We start from the raw sequence: 17,693 nt of genomic DNA, 5'->3' as shown, positions 1-17,693 counted from the left end.
ACAGTATTAGTATGGTGTTCCCAATAATCCTTTTGATGAGTGTATACTTTCACTGTAAGAAAAAAAAGCAGCATGGACATTCTGAACATCTCCTTGTGTGATTCATGGAGGAAAAAATGAATATTCCTTCTTTTAAAAAAGACAAAAAGAATCTTCTATATGGCGTTCTAACTGAAGTGAACCACAGATGCATTGAAATAATCATCTGAAATATTTATTCACTTAAAGAACTCTTAGCTGTATCCTTTCACAAACATCAACCTGAAAATCTCCCATCATCCAACACAAGTCAATAAACCGCTTGTAAACAACTTCAGCTTCTTCTGGGAAGGGCGCCTTGGATTTAGCAAGCAAAAAAACAAAAAGGAACAGAGAGAATCAAGAACTCATAACCTCAGGGCGACCATCATCTTATATCCTATCATTATCCTCATATTTTCAATGCCATAATTAACTTGTTTTATTGCACTCTGGCAAATAAGGGAGAGAGGAAGGGAGAGGTTTTGAAGACGATTAAGGATTTTTGTCTGTGTGTGAGAGTTCTCATGGTAGAAGAGTCTCCGTCGCGTATCAGTCTTGCACGCTTTCAGACGGATAATTAAGACAATGATGACGCATCGGTCTGAGGTTTTAACGACAAACAAAACGATTGTGCGCGGACGCTCCAGGGCACGTTTTTAATGAGCCAATTCAATCATTGCGAATTCTAATTTTCCACGTATTCCATTCATTCTTGACCAAACTTAAGTTTCTTAAACCCTCAGAGAGTATGGCATGCTGAGAGATTTAAATTGTAAACATTATATAATATTTCACAAAATTATTTACTGTTTAATGTCATATTAACCTATAATTAGTGAAAGTAGATATGACTGAAATGCTTTTAAGAAGTGTTGCAATTTTCTGACAGTGGACCTCTGAGGGTTAACGTCCTAATGTGGAAATGTTCGAGTTACGCTGTGAAAACACAGTGTGAACCGGAGCTAAAAATGCGGCACTAATGTTCTTAGTGGTTTTGCATCTTGGTGGGGCCGTAGCAATAACAGTTATAGGGTGTGTTTGGGAGGTTCTGTGTGTGTTTGCTTGAAATGCTGAATGTTTGTTAGTTTCTCTACACTTTCAATCAGGTGTTGGGTGAGGTCTGAAAGTGATACTAATGGAAAACAAGCTTATCAGCATTTAAGAGCAGGTGTCGAGCTGTGTGGTGAAAATACATAATTAGTTTACAAAACAAAAAAACAACAGCAAGATCTAGGACTGACTAAAACACATCAGTAAGTTACATATTCAACAAGTTCAGAACGATTGAAGCTGAAGACACACAAAGTCAGACTGACCAGCTTTTCCTTGGTCCGTCTGATAACATTCCTGTGGTCTGTGGCTCTGCACAACTTAGCTTGCAGATTTTGTATTGCTTGTTCTTATTACATTCAAAATGACTATAATAGTCCAATCTGTAAACACATTAAAGCAGGACTTTATTGATATTCCTCAAATATTCTTGTTCTAAACCTCTAACACTAAATAATAAACAGTTCGTTCAGACTCCATTTTGCAGTTGCTATCCTGAAAGTCTTTCAATTGGTCTTCTTTCTTTCATCTTGAATTTTGATATTAAGTCTTTCTGCTATATTTAAAGCCAAAATGACGCACTAAAATAAATGGCAAAGAAATCATAAATAACATTTAATTAACATAAAATGTACTTTAAACAACTATCATGACCTCTTATCCTGTCTTATATTAAACATAATCTTCCCCGAACTCACTTTATTGGATATCAGTCAAAAAATTTGGACACACTTTTCTGAAATTAAGTTTTTCATGATTTTAAAAACATTTTGATCTAAAGGATTTTGCTTAAATGCCTAAATGTATTTTCTACTTATGAATTTCTTTGCAACCCCAATATTATTTATATATATTTTAATGGATTAATAGACATTGGATCCGAATAGTGAAGCCAACAAGTGTCCGGCTGCAATTCCTTCAATAGCATTTAAAAATATCCCTATACGATGTACCTCTTGAAGTTGTTTGGGGGAACATCTAGAGAAAGCAAAGAACAAACTCGAATATAAGAGTTTCTGTCATATTTCTTCCATTCCCAGACTTAGGTTTATGTAATGTTTCATAGCTTAGATGCCTTTATACTTTTATTCTAAAATGTGAAAAATAATCACAGTAAAGAATGAGGTCTGTCCAAACGTTTGCCTGGACGTATAGATGCTCCGTTATGGTTTATGGAGAAAAAAAAGGCGGTCAATTGTTGATGCTATCACTGAAAGTAGGGTGTAAACCTTTCAGTTCCTGTCACTCCAAAATGTTCACACTTTAAAACATAACATAACCATCAGCATAGTATGTCACACCACTGCCAAACAAGATCACTCCCAACACAGACCTTATCTCTGTATATTTTTACATGTAGATCTGCTAGAGGCTAATTTCTCACGCTTATGGTCAACTGATCAGCACGTCAAATGCTATATACTACTACATGTAATACAAGTGCACGTCATATAGGCTACATATGGTCCGAAAGTTTGGGGTCAGTAGATTTGTTTTAAAGGGATATTTCACTTTGAAATTAATTTTTGATATGTTTTAGCTTAAGGCCATACAAGATGTAGGTGTCAAACCGTTCTTGTCTGTCAGTCATATAATGGAGGTCTATGGTCACCACCTCAAAGAGCATGCACAGAGAAGTCCAAATTAAACATGATTTAATGACTTGTAAATGTAAGTACACATTGATGGCCTAAGACACGAAACGAGCGGTTTGTGTGAGAAAACGAACAGTGTTTATATCGTTTTTACCTCTTGTAACCACAGCCACGTCCAAGTGATCTGAAGGCACGGGCTGCGAAGCGCCGGAAAGGCCTCGTTTCGTGTCTTAGGCCATCAATATGTACTTACATTCGGACTTCTCTGTGCATGCTCTTTGAGGTGGTGACCATAGACCTCCATTATATGACTGATAGACACGAACGGTTTGACCTAAAAATATCTAAATTGAAAATACTGTGGAAACAAAGACACCTACATCTTGGATGCCCTTGAGGTAAGCTAAAACATATCAACATTTAATTTCAAAGTGAACTATCCCTTTAAATGAATGCTTTTATTCAGCAAGGACACATACAAGTGACAGTAAAGATATTAATGTTACAAATGATATATATTGCTGTTCTATTGAACTTTCTTTTCATTCTTTTTCGCCAAAATATGAACTGTTTTCAACATTGTATTATAACAAGAAATGCTTCTTGATCAGCAAATCAGCAATGATTTCTGAAGGACACACTGAAGAGCAGAGTAATGATGCTGAAAAGTCAAGGGTATTTCATGATATAACTGTATTTCTGATCAAAAGAATAAGCACAACATTTTTTAAATCTTAAGACTTAAGTCTTAAGTCTTAAGACTGCAAGTAAAATTTAGAGTTATCTGTGCATTCATTTATTCATTTTGCATTCTCTCCAAAACTTAAAAATGAATGAAAAAACACAAATATATACTATGAATCACAAGGAGCAGTATTAACACTATTACTAGTGGTGGACAGAAAAGTTTCATAAGCACGAAACAAACTGTTCTGTGGGAGTGCAGTCTGTGCTAATGGCCCATTACTCACTGGAACATGTGAGCTATAAAGATGTTAGATGCATTTATTTTAACATGCTCAGAGAATCAAACAGAAACTATTTTATGAGCATTTCCACTGAGCTTTCCAGTGCTGTGGATATTCTGGAAGTGGACATCCTGACTTCATGACGTTTGTTCCACTGCAGTGAGGGTCTCTCAAAAATAGCTCGTCTAGACGTTTTAAATGACATTGACATCCCTCCACCTCCTCATATCATGACAGATCGTTATGCAAGGACCACCGAACACCTTGTTCCTCAAACTCACTGTGTGTTGTGGTAATGTGTTTAGCATACACCCAGGATTCGGCTTCACTCGCTGCTGTCACACACAATCACACACCCCAAGCGCTTAAAACACAGACTAACTCTGGGTGAACCCAGTACACTGCTGCCACTACATACATGAGAAACACTTTTGATCCACACTCAATGGCCTTTTCAAGGTCTAGTTCTCTGGTTTACAAAAGAAACACACTGGCTTAGTTCCAAAACCTGTGGTGTTGGCAGCATTTTAAGCCTGAAACATACTAACACAAAATCTTAAACTCTTAAAATCTTTTTTTGTTTAATCACTGCATTTCAAAATATGTGAGAGTGTAATTTATAAATCAAGTTAAGAATGCAATCAAAATGTTGATGCAATTGCACTATAGTGAATTATCTATACAGTCACGGCAAAAGAATAGTTGAACAGAGATAGTTCCCCGAAAAATTATGTTGTAATAACTCCTTGTATATGTGGCAAAATGATAAATTACAAAGAAATCATAATAAATAACATTTGATTAACATAAAATGTACTTTAAACACCTATCCTGACCTCTTATCTTGTCTTATATTAAACATATAATCTTCCCCGAACTCACTTTATTGGATACCAGTCAAATTTTTCTGAAAAATGTCCTTGATTTTAAAACCTTTTGATCTAAAGGCTTCTGCTTACATGCCTAATATTTGATTGGTAGGGAAATCTAAATGTATTTTCTACTTATGAATTTTTTTGCAACCCCAATATTTTTTATATATATTTTAATGTATGAATAGACATTAATAGACAATAGTGAAGCCAACAAGTGTCCGGCTGCAATTCCTTCAATAGCATTTAAAAATATTCCTATATGATGTACCTCTTGAAGTTGTTTGAGGGAACATCTAGAGAAAAGAAACTCAAATATAAGAGTTTTCATTTCTGTCATATTTGATCCATTCCCAGACTTAGGTTTATGTTTCATAGTTTAGATGCCTTTACTTTTATTCTAAAATGTTAGTTCCCGAAAGATAGTTCCCCGAACAATTATCTCGTAATAACTCATCCTTGTGCACATCCCAAACTTATTCTTTTCATTTTATGGACACAATCTCCTTTATGTTCCTCAGAAGAAAGATAGTCATAGGTTTAATACGACATGAGCGTGAGGAAATGATGGCAATTAAAATTTTTCGGGGAATTATCCCTTTAAGCATATTCAAATATGCATAGAATAACTACAAATGCTTTCAAAAGGCAAGTATGCTGCTTTGTGAGATTTCTTTTGGACTACGTTGAATTCATTCTTAGTGGAGGAGACAGTTCAATAATGCATTGCCACATGCTCATTGAAATACATTCCAACAATCTGTGAGATGATGATAATAAATGTTCTTCATTCATTCAATTATAACTCAATTTTATACAAAAAGTTGGCCTATATTTATTTAATAAATATTAAATAAATTATTTTTAAGAAATATTAAAACGTATTTGTACGTTAATAAATATGTACGTTAATAAATAAATAAATATTAAATAAATATACTTGCTCACACCAAGTCAAGTCTCTCCTACAGTTTGCATGAGTATAGCACCATTTATGATACGGATAGGATGCTGTCTTCACTCTTATGTTTTGATTTCTAAAACAGTTTTTAATAAAAGGAACCATTAGTGTGAAGAGCATTTCAATAATCTGAAGAACCTTTTTCCACCATAAAGAACCTTTGGGGCAATGCACATTATATGATCCCTCATAATATATAGAGGGACTACAGGAGAAAATATCTCTTTCGTCACGGTCATTAGATGCCCTGACACAAGCTCTGAACACTAGCTACAGGACCAGTGAATAAAAATATCTGCAAAACACCCCCCCTTACTCGGGACATTTCCCTAATCAACTCCAGTCCCACAACAGAGCCATGTGCTTTATAAATAGGAATTGTTCTGAGCTAAATTAGACACAGAAGCCAGACCCTCCGCTGAGACCCTCATGCAGTTTTCATTACGCTCTTCCCTGTCCAATATCCAGACCCTCAATATCTGGTTACAGAATTCAGTTCTTGCCATGGATGCTGATATTTTCAGGGGCCGAGAGGGTAATGGGTAGGATCTGAAAGCCTTTGAATGTGCTCCAGCGCAGTGAAGTATCAATTTATGGGAGCAAGAAATTTATTATGAAATTATTCAACTCTGTGCAGTCATCTGAAGTTTTGCATGTCCTACATGCTGCATTGGTAAGCACTCAGCGTCCTTATAAGCTCTGCCATGAACACTTCAGAGCATAATGTGATAAATGTTTTCTGTATCTCCGACTGATGGAGTTTTACTTTGCTTTGGAGTTCTGCTAAGGTCATGTCGAATTCAACCCTACAAACTGTGGCAGGATTCAAACATTAAATCCACTATGTGCATGCATGCTTGTGTAGTCATGCTTGCACACTTGGGCTGGGTATTGAGTCTTGACACAATTTTCGCAATTCAATTCGATTTCGATTCACAAGCTTGCGATCCGATTTGATTTCGATTCATTCGATTATTTTGGCTATATATCAGGTAGTATTTTCTCAAGAAAAAAATCTATCTGGATTAATGTAGACGTAGCCTGATTTAGTGATTACATTAAACATGATACGAATTTCGGTAAGTTTCTCTATCTTTTTAACACTAAAATAATTTTCAGTAAAGGATGAAGAGTCCAGTGCAGATACTTGTGAGTCCAGCTCACCTGCTGTGCTTCTTTATAAAGAAACATCTTTATAAGGGGATATAGATAAAAATGCAATGAGATGCATTAGTGGTGTTCCCAGAACTATGTAAAGGAATAATTTTGACATTGCATGTTTAAGATTGTGCATTGCAGTATTTTTGTGAGCTGACCCGTACAGTGAATGTGGTTGTGTTTGTGTTTGCGTCTATAAATGCAAGTATGCAGGATTGTGTAGATACACTTATATTTAAGATATATATATATTATATACGTTTATATAATATCTATATATATGTATATTCAGTGTGAGTGTGTGTGTATTTTAGACTGCTGTTTCAGTGCAACAGGTGTGACCTCATTGTGGTTGCTGGTGAGCAGCAGAAGCAAACAGAGTCTGCATCAGATTAACACGCAACACACAGACACAAACCCTCTCGACTTGTTCCTTCAGTTTTCTTTCTCACACTCACTCTTTCGCTTGCATGTGAACCGTTTACAAGACTCTTTCTGTATTGTGCATCAACTACACATTTGCACTGCGAAAAATCTTTTCTTAAGTATTTTTGTCTTGTGTTTTCCAGTGAAATATCTAAGCATAAACAAAATGTATTTAAATTAAGTTTATAGGCAAATGTTTATTTTTTTCCCTATAGAAAAATAGTTTTATTCCAAAACCTCAGCAAAGTTTGTTAGATTTATGCATAAATCAAGATCAAACTTTTCAATTGGGTAAGAAAAACCAGCTTTATTAACTGAATAATTGTGTAATTCAACGGCCTGTCGTCAATTATTCCTTACATAACATTAGACGTCGTCTTTTTGTCTGGTACTAATAAACTTCACTAAGTTAGCTAAACACTAAGTTAGCACAAGCTTGTTCATGCTTACAGCTGTTAGCTAATAATGACTGTACCTAACATTACACTCTTAGAAGAAAAGGTTCTATATAGAACCTTAAAAGGTTCTATCAGTGCTACGTATTTGGAACCCCTAAAAGGTTCTATACACTCTTAAAAAAGGGTTCCTCTGGGTTCTATATAGAACCCTGGGGTTCCATACTTGGCCAATAGAACCTTTTACCCAAAAAAAATGGTTCTGTATAGAACCATTTTGAAGTTCCATATGAAGCGGGGGATGGAACCATTTCTGGTTCTAAATAGAAACATTTCTTCTAAGAGTGTAGTTGTTCGCGGTCAAAACACTGTGGTGTAAACAGTTTGATGTCGGGATACTCTGTGCCCAGAGCCTGTTTAACTAAAGCCAACCAACCACGTGACGCCACATGTTAGAATACTGCAATAGCGGTGCCCTGGCGGGGCGAGAGATATAAAGTTTTTTCTTTTATATGTTTACATTTGTCATGCTTCTTATATAATTGTTGATTATAGTGGAAATCCATCTTGGAAATCTCAATCACCTGACTCCATTTTGATATGCAACGCTCACTTCGGATCAATCCTGGAAATACACTCAAGCCCCACCCTACATTTTTTTCATTGAAAATAAATTAATTACAGAAATAATTTTGGGTTGCAAATGGTATTATAATATATTAGTTCAGAAAACAACAGGTTAAAAATATCCTGCAAACAGTTTGGAGCTGGTACCTCTCTCATCCCAGACTCTTATTTTGGCAACTGTTCCTAAAGCAAACACACGTTTTAACACTTCTGTTTTCCATCTCTGTGTTTATTTTTCTTTCTCATTTTTGGCTGTGACGCAACCACCACAGCCGTTGGGATACATTTCCCCCAAATGTTCTGATTAGTGATCAATCAAGATAGTTCAATGACTGAAGGTAGCCTACTGGTCAGGTAGAAAGTGAGTCAACACTACAATGAGAGTGGAACAGCATGCTGGGAGTTTATAGGAACATAGCAAACCAAACCCCCTGCTAGCATTTAGCTACTGTTTACTTCATAGTGGATGACATCACTGTTCTCCCTATCCAATTCTGAGCTACTTTATTTAACACACACAGATCCATCCCAGACTCTACAGTAATAATAACCAGCTCAGAGCTCTGCTGATGCATGTAAACATTGACTCAACCATACATGTGAGGATCAATTACTTAACCATACGCTTTCATGTGAGCAGATGAGTGGGATATTGGTGGATCTTTGTCATCTATGTGAAACGGACTGCAAAGAAGAAGAAAAACAACACAGGGGCAGGCGGTATATATATATATATATATTGTCTCTGCAGGCCTGGGAGTCGTCACTTAACCAGACTAAAAGCATCACTAGTAATTTTGGCGAGGGGTGATTGGCTCTTTGATCTTAAAGTTACACAACTTGTTTTCTAAAACAGTTTTGACTCTTATTCCGATTGGATGAGATGCTCTTCAAGCAGTTGCATTAATGCGCAACATACATTGCTTGAGAACAGTAAACAGCCTACTCTAATGAATATTACTTGCTACAATAATTATCATGATTATTATAAAGCATGAACTAATGTATACCTTGAATGCAATGTAAGTCACTATCAATAAACGCGTCTGCCACATGCAAAAATGTAAAAAATTTTAAACTGCAAATTTTATTAAACATTGGCATCTTATATCAGGCAATTACACGCATTTTATAAAAGCAATAAGGAAAAAAAGAAATAGGCAAAACATAGCGAGGAGTCGATTATGGCTCTACTTTTTTTTCATATAATAATAATTTGTTACATTTATGGCGACCTCAAAGCACTTCACATATGGAAGGGGGGAATCTCCTCAATCACCACTAATATGCAGCATCACCTGGATGATGCGACGGCAGCCATATTGCGGCTGAACACCATCACAAACCAGCTTACTGGTGGAGAGGAGACAGTGATAAGGCCAAATTTGGCTAGGATGCCTGGGGTTACACCCCTACTCTTTTTTTTGAATGACATCCTGGGATGACCACGGAGAGTCAAGACCTCGATTTAACGTCACATCCGAAGGATATACTTCCTTAATATTACATATTTCTAAGTAAAACTTTGAAAAATGTAGGAAGGGATTTGAATGTATCCATTGGGAACTGAGTGGATTGTGAAAACTGGGAGAATGACAGGTGGTTGAAGGGATATGTGATGTCAGCTGACTAAGAAAATCATTATGAAGACAGCCATTTTTTATTTGGAGTAATGTGCAGTAATGCATAATGCACAATTAGACCAGGTATATTCACATGTTGTGTTCGGGTTTTATTCGGTTTTAAGCATTATTTGTGGGTAATTTTGACAACATTGAATACATTTTTTTTTTTCTGTACAATTTATCAAACTAGTGTGCTTTAATGTTCATCCAGGAGGTTTGTTTGCTTTTATCTTGTACACAATGGCACAAAGTCACACTTGTGGTATTCCCAGTCAGAAATGACCAGCCTACAAAATATAGCTTCAATAGCTGTCAACTTGTTTTATATACATTAGGACAGGATTTGTATTTATTATTGAAACTGACTGATTGTAGGCCTCATTGATCTGAGCTTATAATGGTCAAAAATGACCATCCATTGAAAATGAATGGGGAATTTCAAAAATAAAAGAAACACTTAGTGTTCAGGAGCATGTTCATCATATTCATGTTCACATATTTACATGTGTGCTTGCAAAGATAAAGGCCTTGGACCTGTGCATGTGTGGACACACACACACACACACACAGTATTACAGGCTTTCTTTTTCAGAAATTTTATCCTCAGATCAATGAGGCCTATAGTTTCTGAAAGAACTGACTGAAAGAAAACAAGTTGACAATAAGATTGAATCCAATATTTGGTGATAATATAGCATTATAAGCGATTTACAAGCAATTTTTAAAAGGCCGGTTATTTTTGACCGGGAACGCAAAAGGTGTTACAGGGTTTTCAATGCAGCACAAGGATCAGCTGTGACTTCACGTAAACTTTAAACTTCACCCTCCCACCCTAAATGAGAATTGCATGAGGATAATGATTCGCCATTGTTTTTTAAAACAGAACCTCAATTCTAGGACAGGAAGCACCTCATCACGTGTTGACGTTACCATGGTGACAAATGGCCTCTTCTGAGGCGCTCAGGAGATGCAGATGCCAGTAAATCACTAATGTTGACTTGGGCTCGTACCCACACATATACACAGCGACCACAGAAAGGCCGAGAGTGCCCTGGCTCCAGAAGTTGACTGGTTTGTGAGTTCCAGTAAAGGTTGGTCTAGCTGGTTCCTCCCTTGCGCCCTGCGCTAAGAGTGCGTTTATAGTGCTAATGCTTGCGGTGAGCAGGCCATTATGATCCAAACCCATCAGAACTGCTCCAAACAGACTGCAGCATTAAAAAACAAACATCTTAAGAAGGATAAATGCGCAGGTAACTTAGGCTCCAAGTTTTGACAGACAGATTTGTGCATTGAATACCCTGATCTAGGTTTCATTTATACCTTAACACGGTATCTCAGAAGGCCACACAGGCTTGACTCACACAACATCTAGGCTATATGATGCTTTATTACATCAACAGAGACATTTAAATCAGTCCGTTTGTTACAAAACAAAAACAAGCATAAACTGCCCTTTTCTGGAAACTGCACTTTAAAAAGTGTTATTATAGGAAGTTTGTAGTCCATATACAACACGTCAAACCCACATGCAAGCAAACGTTCATAACTGCTAAACTGCCACAGACACACATGCAGACACACCAGACATTCTCGTATGAACGTTACAACCACCAAAACTAGCTTTCTGGACAAGGAGGGAGGGGAATGCTACGACGGGCGACTTACCTCGCAGTAAACCGGGAGAGTAGCTGGAGAATGTGTCGAAGATGCTGTTTGAAGCCATGTGTCCCGCACAGGAGGGAAAAGAACTGGCCTCTCCGCCGCCTTACCGACTTTCAGCTTGAGAGAATGACAGTCAGAGAAAAAGAAATAGAGAAACTACATAGACTGCCTGCAACCAAGAATTTGGGGTTTGAGAGTGCCACAGGAATCTTTCGCCACAAGCCGACTAACAGAACAGCATATGTGCCGTGTGGTGAGAGCGAGCGATAGAGAGTGAGAGAGAGAGAGTAAGAGAGAGAGAAACTAAGTGAGGATAGCAACTGAGAGATGGACTCACCTTTGAGAATGGACACTTTTGTACGTCTGTCTCTCTCTAGAAGTTGTTGTTGTAGTGTCTACGTGGTCTAGGCAGATAGTTGAAAGTTCAGGTGTCTGACGCTCTTGCAATGGTGATCTCCGTGGTAACGGCCTGTCAGTCGCATGTCTGAGGTATCCGAGGTCACGGCTCCCGCGGTAATGCTGCTGCACGGCAATCCCGTGATCTGATTGGTGGACCTCGGGTCACGTGACTCCCTCTCTCTCACTTGCATGCAGTGAAGTTCTCTTTTCTTTCCAATGTGTGTTTCTCAGCCATGATTGGCTGATAGTTGTTTTTTGAATGGTTTCTCAGAGGATGATGTGGCCTTCTGTAAGAGGGACCGCACAAATACACAGCTCATACCCAACACGAACTCTCCAGTGAAAGAAACTGCCGAAAATGCGGGACAGATGAGAATTCATTGGGGGAAAGAGAGTGTTGAAGTGTGTTTTGGTGGTTTTGGGGCCTGTTAAACCACCCTTCCACCCTCATTCACCACTTGATAGTTTATCAATGTTAGCCTCATTAAAAACAGCCATGCCAGTCATTTCATTCGTCCTCCCGTTCTCTTTTTACCCTCATTTCTACTCGATACTCTCTGCTCTGACAGTTTAATATGGCTGTGGGCGGCCTACTTTTTATTTCCGAAATATTTGCGGTGTTTAACACACCTTTCATGTATGGCCTGATTTCAGTGGCCCTGTTAAAGTGTGTATCTGTTTATCTACACCATCTAACGGTGCATGTAGGTATGCATATGTGTGCGTGTGAAATTTCTCCCTAGAACGAACCTCAGGAGCAACGACAGACAGACAGATAGATAGGTTGATGTGTGTGTGTGTCTGTGTGTCATTGACCTGATGTTGGAACCACAGTGCCATGAAAATGAGCACTTGTGTGCTGGTCAGCCAGCTGGCAACACAGGGAAAATGACACAGTGGAAGTGTATGTGTGTGTGTGTGTGTGTGGCAAATAACACACTTCCAGGGAGTGTGGCCTATGGTGAAGCCACAGAATGACTTCAGGGCTTTTTATCAACCTGATCCCAACCTCACACATGCAAATCAATCTCAAAGTTTCCCCTATGAGAATGACCCAGCTCGGTCAGTGTGTGTTTTTGTGTGTGCACCTGTGTGGGATCTTCTGGTTAAACATAATTTTCACATGAGTAAAACAGAATATGGGAACAATACTGTTGCCGGACTTTATTTTAGTCATTAGGAATTGATCGGATCAAATGATGGGTATTCAGGGCCAGAATGGTATGGAATTTTTTTTTTTAATTTTTTTTTTTTTTTTTTTTAAATACAGGCTGTAAGTCAAATTTACCCTCAAGAGCATCTTGATGCATACAATATATCATTATTTCCTACTGTTGCTGTAATGTTAAACTAACTAGTAAGTTGGTCCTGTTAATTACTTGGTATAGGGTAAATTAGAAAGACTTCATTACGATTGGCTTAAATGACTTTTTTTTATTTTAAAAATGGAATAATGTGCACAGATGAAACGTATTAAGACATTAAATTTGGATGTCAAGTCCAACATATATATTATAATTTTTATGCATGTTATAATTCTATAAATTTAGGAAGTACACCACAAGTGCGTGTATTCCCGAAGAGTGTGTATCGGACGTTGAGGATGGGGCCATCCAGCTTCTTTCCTCAGACACAAACACCATCTGCTCTGTGTTTTGGGAAAAGGGTTTCTTAGCAGCGTCGTTCACTAACCACAAGCAAAAATGGTCGAAGCGGTGCGGCAGCAATCGGACAGAGATGTTGTTTTTTTTTTCTTCCTCTCTCTCTTGTTTATCAAGCCCCTGTATTTAAGTTTAATATAACTGTAGTGTTTTGCTGAGAGACCTGCGGTGGGCCAAACGTTGCCAATGTCCCTCCACCCCACGGGTGGGGCAGAGCGGGGCGGTGGCTAGAGCATGCGGTCGCGAGCGCAGATGTGCAGGGGCTTATTTTGTGGTGAATAAATTGCAGGCTGCCCCATGTGCAACTCATAAAGGGGGAACACAGCAAAGGACAGAAGGAAAAATACAGTGATGAGGTGGCCATCTTCACTTCAAACGCATTTTCGGACCAAAAGCAAACGCCCAGAGTCTAAATCTGTCCCGCTGAAGGGGGATCTAGGCTCTTGGATGGAAGGATGAGAAAGGAATATGAGTAACAAACTACAGTCGGCCAGTTCGATTTCATTAATCCCAGAGTCACAGGCTTTGTGATTCATCCTGTGACATTTCATTTGTTAAGAGCAATATTGACTCTTTTGATATTTAAATCATTTGAGTTTGGGGCAGGACAGTCTGATTTTCCAATTATTGGAAATGTGTTTGAAAATAATAATTAAATGAGAAATATATATATATATATTTATATATATATATATATATATATATGAAGAGTTCAGATGCAAAAGCCTCTAAATGCCATTTGAAATTTTCTTCAAGAATGTTAATTTTTATCAAGCTTGTATATTTAAGTTCAGTAATTTCACTTAAATGGCAATGAAGATTACCTATGAATTGCCATTTAAGTGAAATTACTCAATTTAAATATACAAGCTTGATAAAAATGATTATTCTAGAAGAGAATTTCAAATGGCACTTAGAGGCTTTCGGATCTGAACTCTTCATATATATAATTTTATAAGAAACCAAATTGGTTTTTTGAACATGACAATGAGTTCACTGTACTAAAATGGTCACCAGATCTCAACCCAATAGAGCATCTTTGGGATGTGGTGGAACGGGAGCTTCGTGCCCTGGATGTGCATCCCACAAATATCCATCAACTGCAAGATGCTATCCTATCAATATGGGCCAACATTTCTAAAGAATGCTTTCAGCACCTTGTTGAATCAATGCCACGTAGAATTAAGGCAATTCTGAAGGCGAAAGGGGGACAAACACAGTATTAGTATGGTGTTCCTAATAATCCTTGAGGTGACTGTATGTATTGAGAGAGAGAGCACAAAACCGACCTCCTAAAATTTTTGGCAGCCTTTGTTTTGAAGGTTTTTTTTCCCATTAATTTTTCTCCATATTAAAGCCATGGACCAAACCAACATGCTCCAAGAGGAATCAAGAACTCACATTAGATCACATGACATAATCAAACCACTTTACATTTGATTACAGTATATTTGAAGCACAAGAGCATATGAGAATCAGGAAAAGTAGTTAAAAGTACTTTTATGGGAGAATCAGCACTGCAAATGACGTTACTGAATCTAATGGTACAAAACCAAAAATATTTCCTTATAATCATTAATAGAATCAGTAATTGATTAATGTCAGATCTCAGTATTGGTCTATATTTAAACAGACCCAATTTCACGGACCCAATGGCCACCAAAGCATTTTACATATCGCCTTACATTCACCCAGTGTTTCGCTCATGGACACCTCGACTCTTGGATTGATTTTACTCCTGTTTGCTACATCATTATAGCACTTTTTCTAAACTAATCTTTGTCTGTTTTTGACTAGTCCTGTTTTAGCCCCTTTCTATGGGGAAGTGGATGCTCATATATGTTAATGAAAGATAACATTTGTGTCAATCCCTGGTTTCTCACACTTCTAAAATAACGTAAAGCTCAAGTAAGTGTTGGATCCTTTTTTCCCACAGGTGCCATAGCTGATGGTGGTTTCGATTCAACTTTTTTCTTGCCACTGCTGATGCAAATGGATTTTTTTTTGTAAATAATAGGAATCGCAAATCATTCGCTTTCCACATTCAATCAACGTAAGTCTTTTACTTTTTTGTCTGACACAGGAAAACTGTTCAACTGTTCAAAAAGTTCATAGTTAATTCACATTAATTTAAAACAGGCTGACTATCTTTTCGTTGTAAAAAAAACCCTGTTTGTACAATAAAAGCAATTATCAAGTTTAGGCCACATCGAGAGAGAGAAAAGCGAGAGATTAAAAAAAAACTTTGGCCTGTTTATCGCCTTGCCAGGCTGATAAGCTCCGCCCCTTTCCACAGAGCTGTACCCGCACTTCCCGCCTTCTGCTTTCTCACACACTCTCTCTCAACCACAGAGCCTTTACTGGCAGAAAAACACACCAGCGGACCATATTTTCTTCTGAAACGAAATATTAAAGAAAAAAGCATTTGGGCTAAATGCTAAATTCCATTGGTGCATATTAATGAGTGTTCAATATAACGAATATCATATATGTGACCCACAAGATGTTACAGGTTTCCTACGTCAGTGATGCCTTTAAATGTGTTTAAAGTGTTAATTTCCAATCTCCTTCAAACACAAATACAGCAACACTATCTGTGGACAAATTCTTCGTCCAATCTGCACCCTGCACTGCTATATTTCACAGCCTCCAACATCCACTTCGTTTAGTTCCTTAAACATCATGTGTGTCGGGTTTACGTGGCTTTAAATTTTTTTTTTTTCTCATGAGAATGCATTGTTGTCAGTCCTCTCTACAGTTATAGTGTTAGGGTGAATACTTGAATAGTTTAATCAAGTCATGTCGCTATTTTGAGGACTTAGAACTTCAATACTACACTTTTTGACTAATTTGACTAGTGCAATTATTTGAGTAATTTCTTTCAGTTCACAGTTCACCCCAAAATTGAAATGATTGCATTCTTTACTGTGAATACTGTATGCAATGCTGCCTTATTAACCTCTTAAGTGTCGCGCCCCCTCTTTTGAATAGACATGAAAATGATGCTTCAATGAAAATGAGACAATTCAAGAATGCTTTGGTACATAGATGTAAAATTGGTCTTGTTTTAAAGAAGACATTTGGCAGATTTTTGTAAAAGTTAAATAAATTAAGAAAGTGAAACAGAAAAAAAAAGTTATAGAAGTTTGTGTTTATGAAAATGTAAAAATTTAATTATTCATATTTTATATAAAATATATTTTTTCAAAACCTGGTGGACTCTAAAACTTCAAGAAATCAAAGCCAAAACTCGGAACAAGTTGTGTTTAAAATTTTAGGTTGATATTAAAAAAAATGAGCTTTCAGTAAGATTTTAACCTAACTTTTTCACTAGAGCACAACCAGACTGCATTACTGCCCATATAAGGGTGCCTCCATTTCCATATGTGTTTTGAGTGATCTGTACCATTATTTCCACAATTTTTCATAAAATTTATGAAGTCATCCTATTCAGAAGTAGTATGGGAAGTTTGGCATATTTTGATATGAATTCAACCTCAATAATCACATAAATATAACAGGCATGTGCGTTATAGCTCGCTGACACATCACAAATGGTGAATCTATCTTTATATTTAGAACATTTTTTTAAACCTTTTTTTCCAAAACAAACGTTATCAATGTTATGTTATCTTTTGAACTGTTGGCATGAAAACAAACTGTTCTTCTATTCTTTCATGATAATGAACATGAAAATGTTCATCAATATTTCAAAATAAGGGTCTCAGTACGCCTTTGGAATATGAAAATATTCTTGTTGCAAATTGATAGATTACAGCTCTATTTTGAAAAAAATATGAAATCCACAAATTGTAAGCTTTCAAATGAAATATAGTTTGTCAATATTAGTTTAGGTTTAGTATAGGATAGCTGTTTTAAATATGTAATAGCTATGCAACTTAAGGGGCCTATAAGAAGGCAGCATTATTATGTATGTCAGAGCATGTCTGTGGATTATTGAACACAAAAGAAGATATTAAGTTATTATTGATGACAGAATTGTCATTTTTGGGTGAACTATCATTTTAAGCTAAGATATAGGCAGACGCAACGTTTTGACAGCTTAAAAAAAAAAATCCAATATTCATAGAAAGGTCAGCTATCTCACCGAATACAACTTAATGGCTACCGTCCATGAACAAAGTGCAATATGCAGAATCCCAACAATTACAATCACGACGTTTGTATTACATTCCAAAGAGCGGCCGCTATCAGCACCAGTGGAAAATAAAAAATGGTAACCGTAACAGCTGGCCCGGATCGGCACGGAAAG

General features: G+C 37.1%; 1 protein-coding gene and 1 long non-coding RNA gene across 2 annotated transcripts in view; one reads left to right on the top strand and one right to left on the bottom strand.

Annotated features, from left to right (window-relative positions):
• Positions 1–11,840, bottom strand: part of runx3 (RUNX family transcription factor 3) — a 56,033-nt gene extending 44,193 nt beyond the window's left edge. Inside the window, exons 1-2 of the mRNA XM_039671792.2 lie at positions 11,698–11,840; positions 11,364–11,477 (exon numbers count right to left, since the gene is read on the bottom strand). Of these exons, the coding sequence (XP_039527726.2) occupies positions 11,364–11,421 (58 nt within the window). The 5' untranslated portion in view covers positions 11,422–11,477; positions 11,698–11,840. The remainder of the gene's footprint in view (positions 1–11,363; positions 11,478–11,697) is intronic.
• Positions 1–17,693, top strand: part of LOC148977121 (uncharacterized) — an 87,536-nt gene that overhangs the window by 15,268 nt on the left and 54,575 nt on the right. The window lies entirely within an intron of this gene.

The sequence above is a fragment of the Pimephales promelas genome, chromosome 11 (genome assembly GCF_988280905.1).
Source record: "Pimephales promelas chromosome 11, fPimPro1.hap1.1, whole genome shotgun sequence".
Taxonomy (NCBI): domain Eukaryota; kingdom Metazoa; phylum Chordata; class Actinopteri; order Cypriniformes; family Leuciscidae; genus Pimephales; species Pimephales promelas.
Note: the sequence above shows the minus strand (reverse complement) of the source record. Positions and strands in the feature narration are given on the sequence as shown.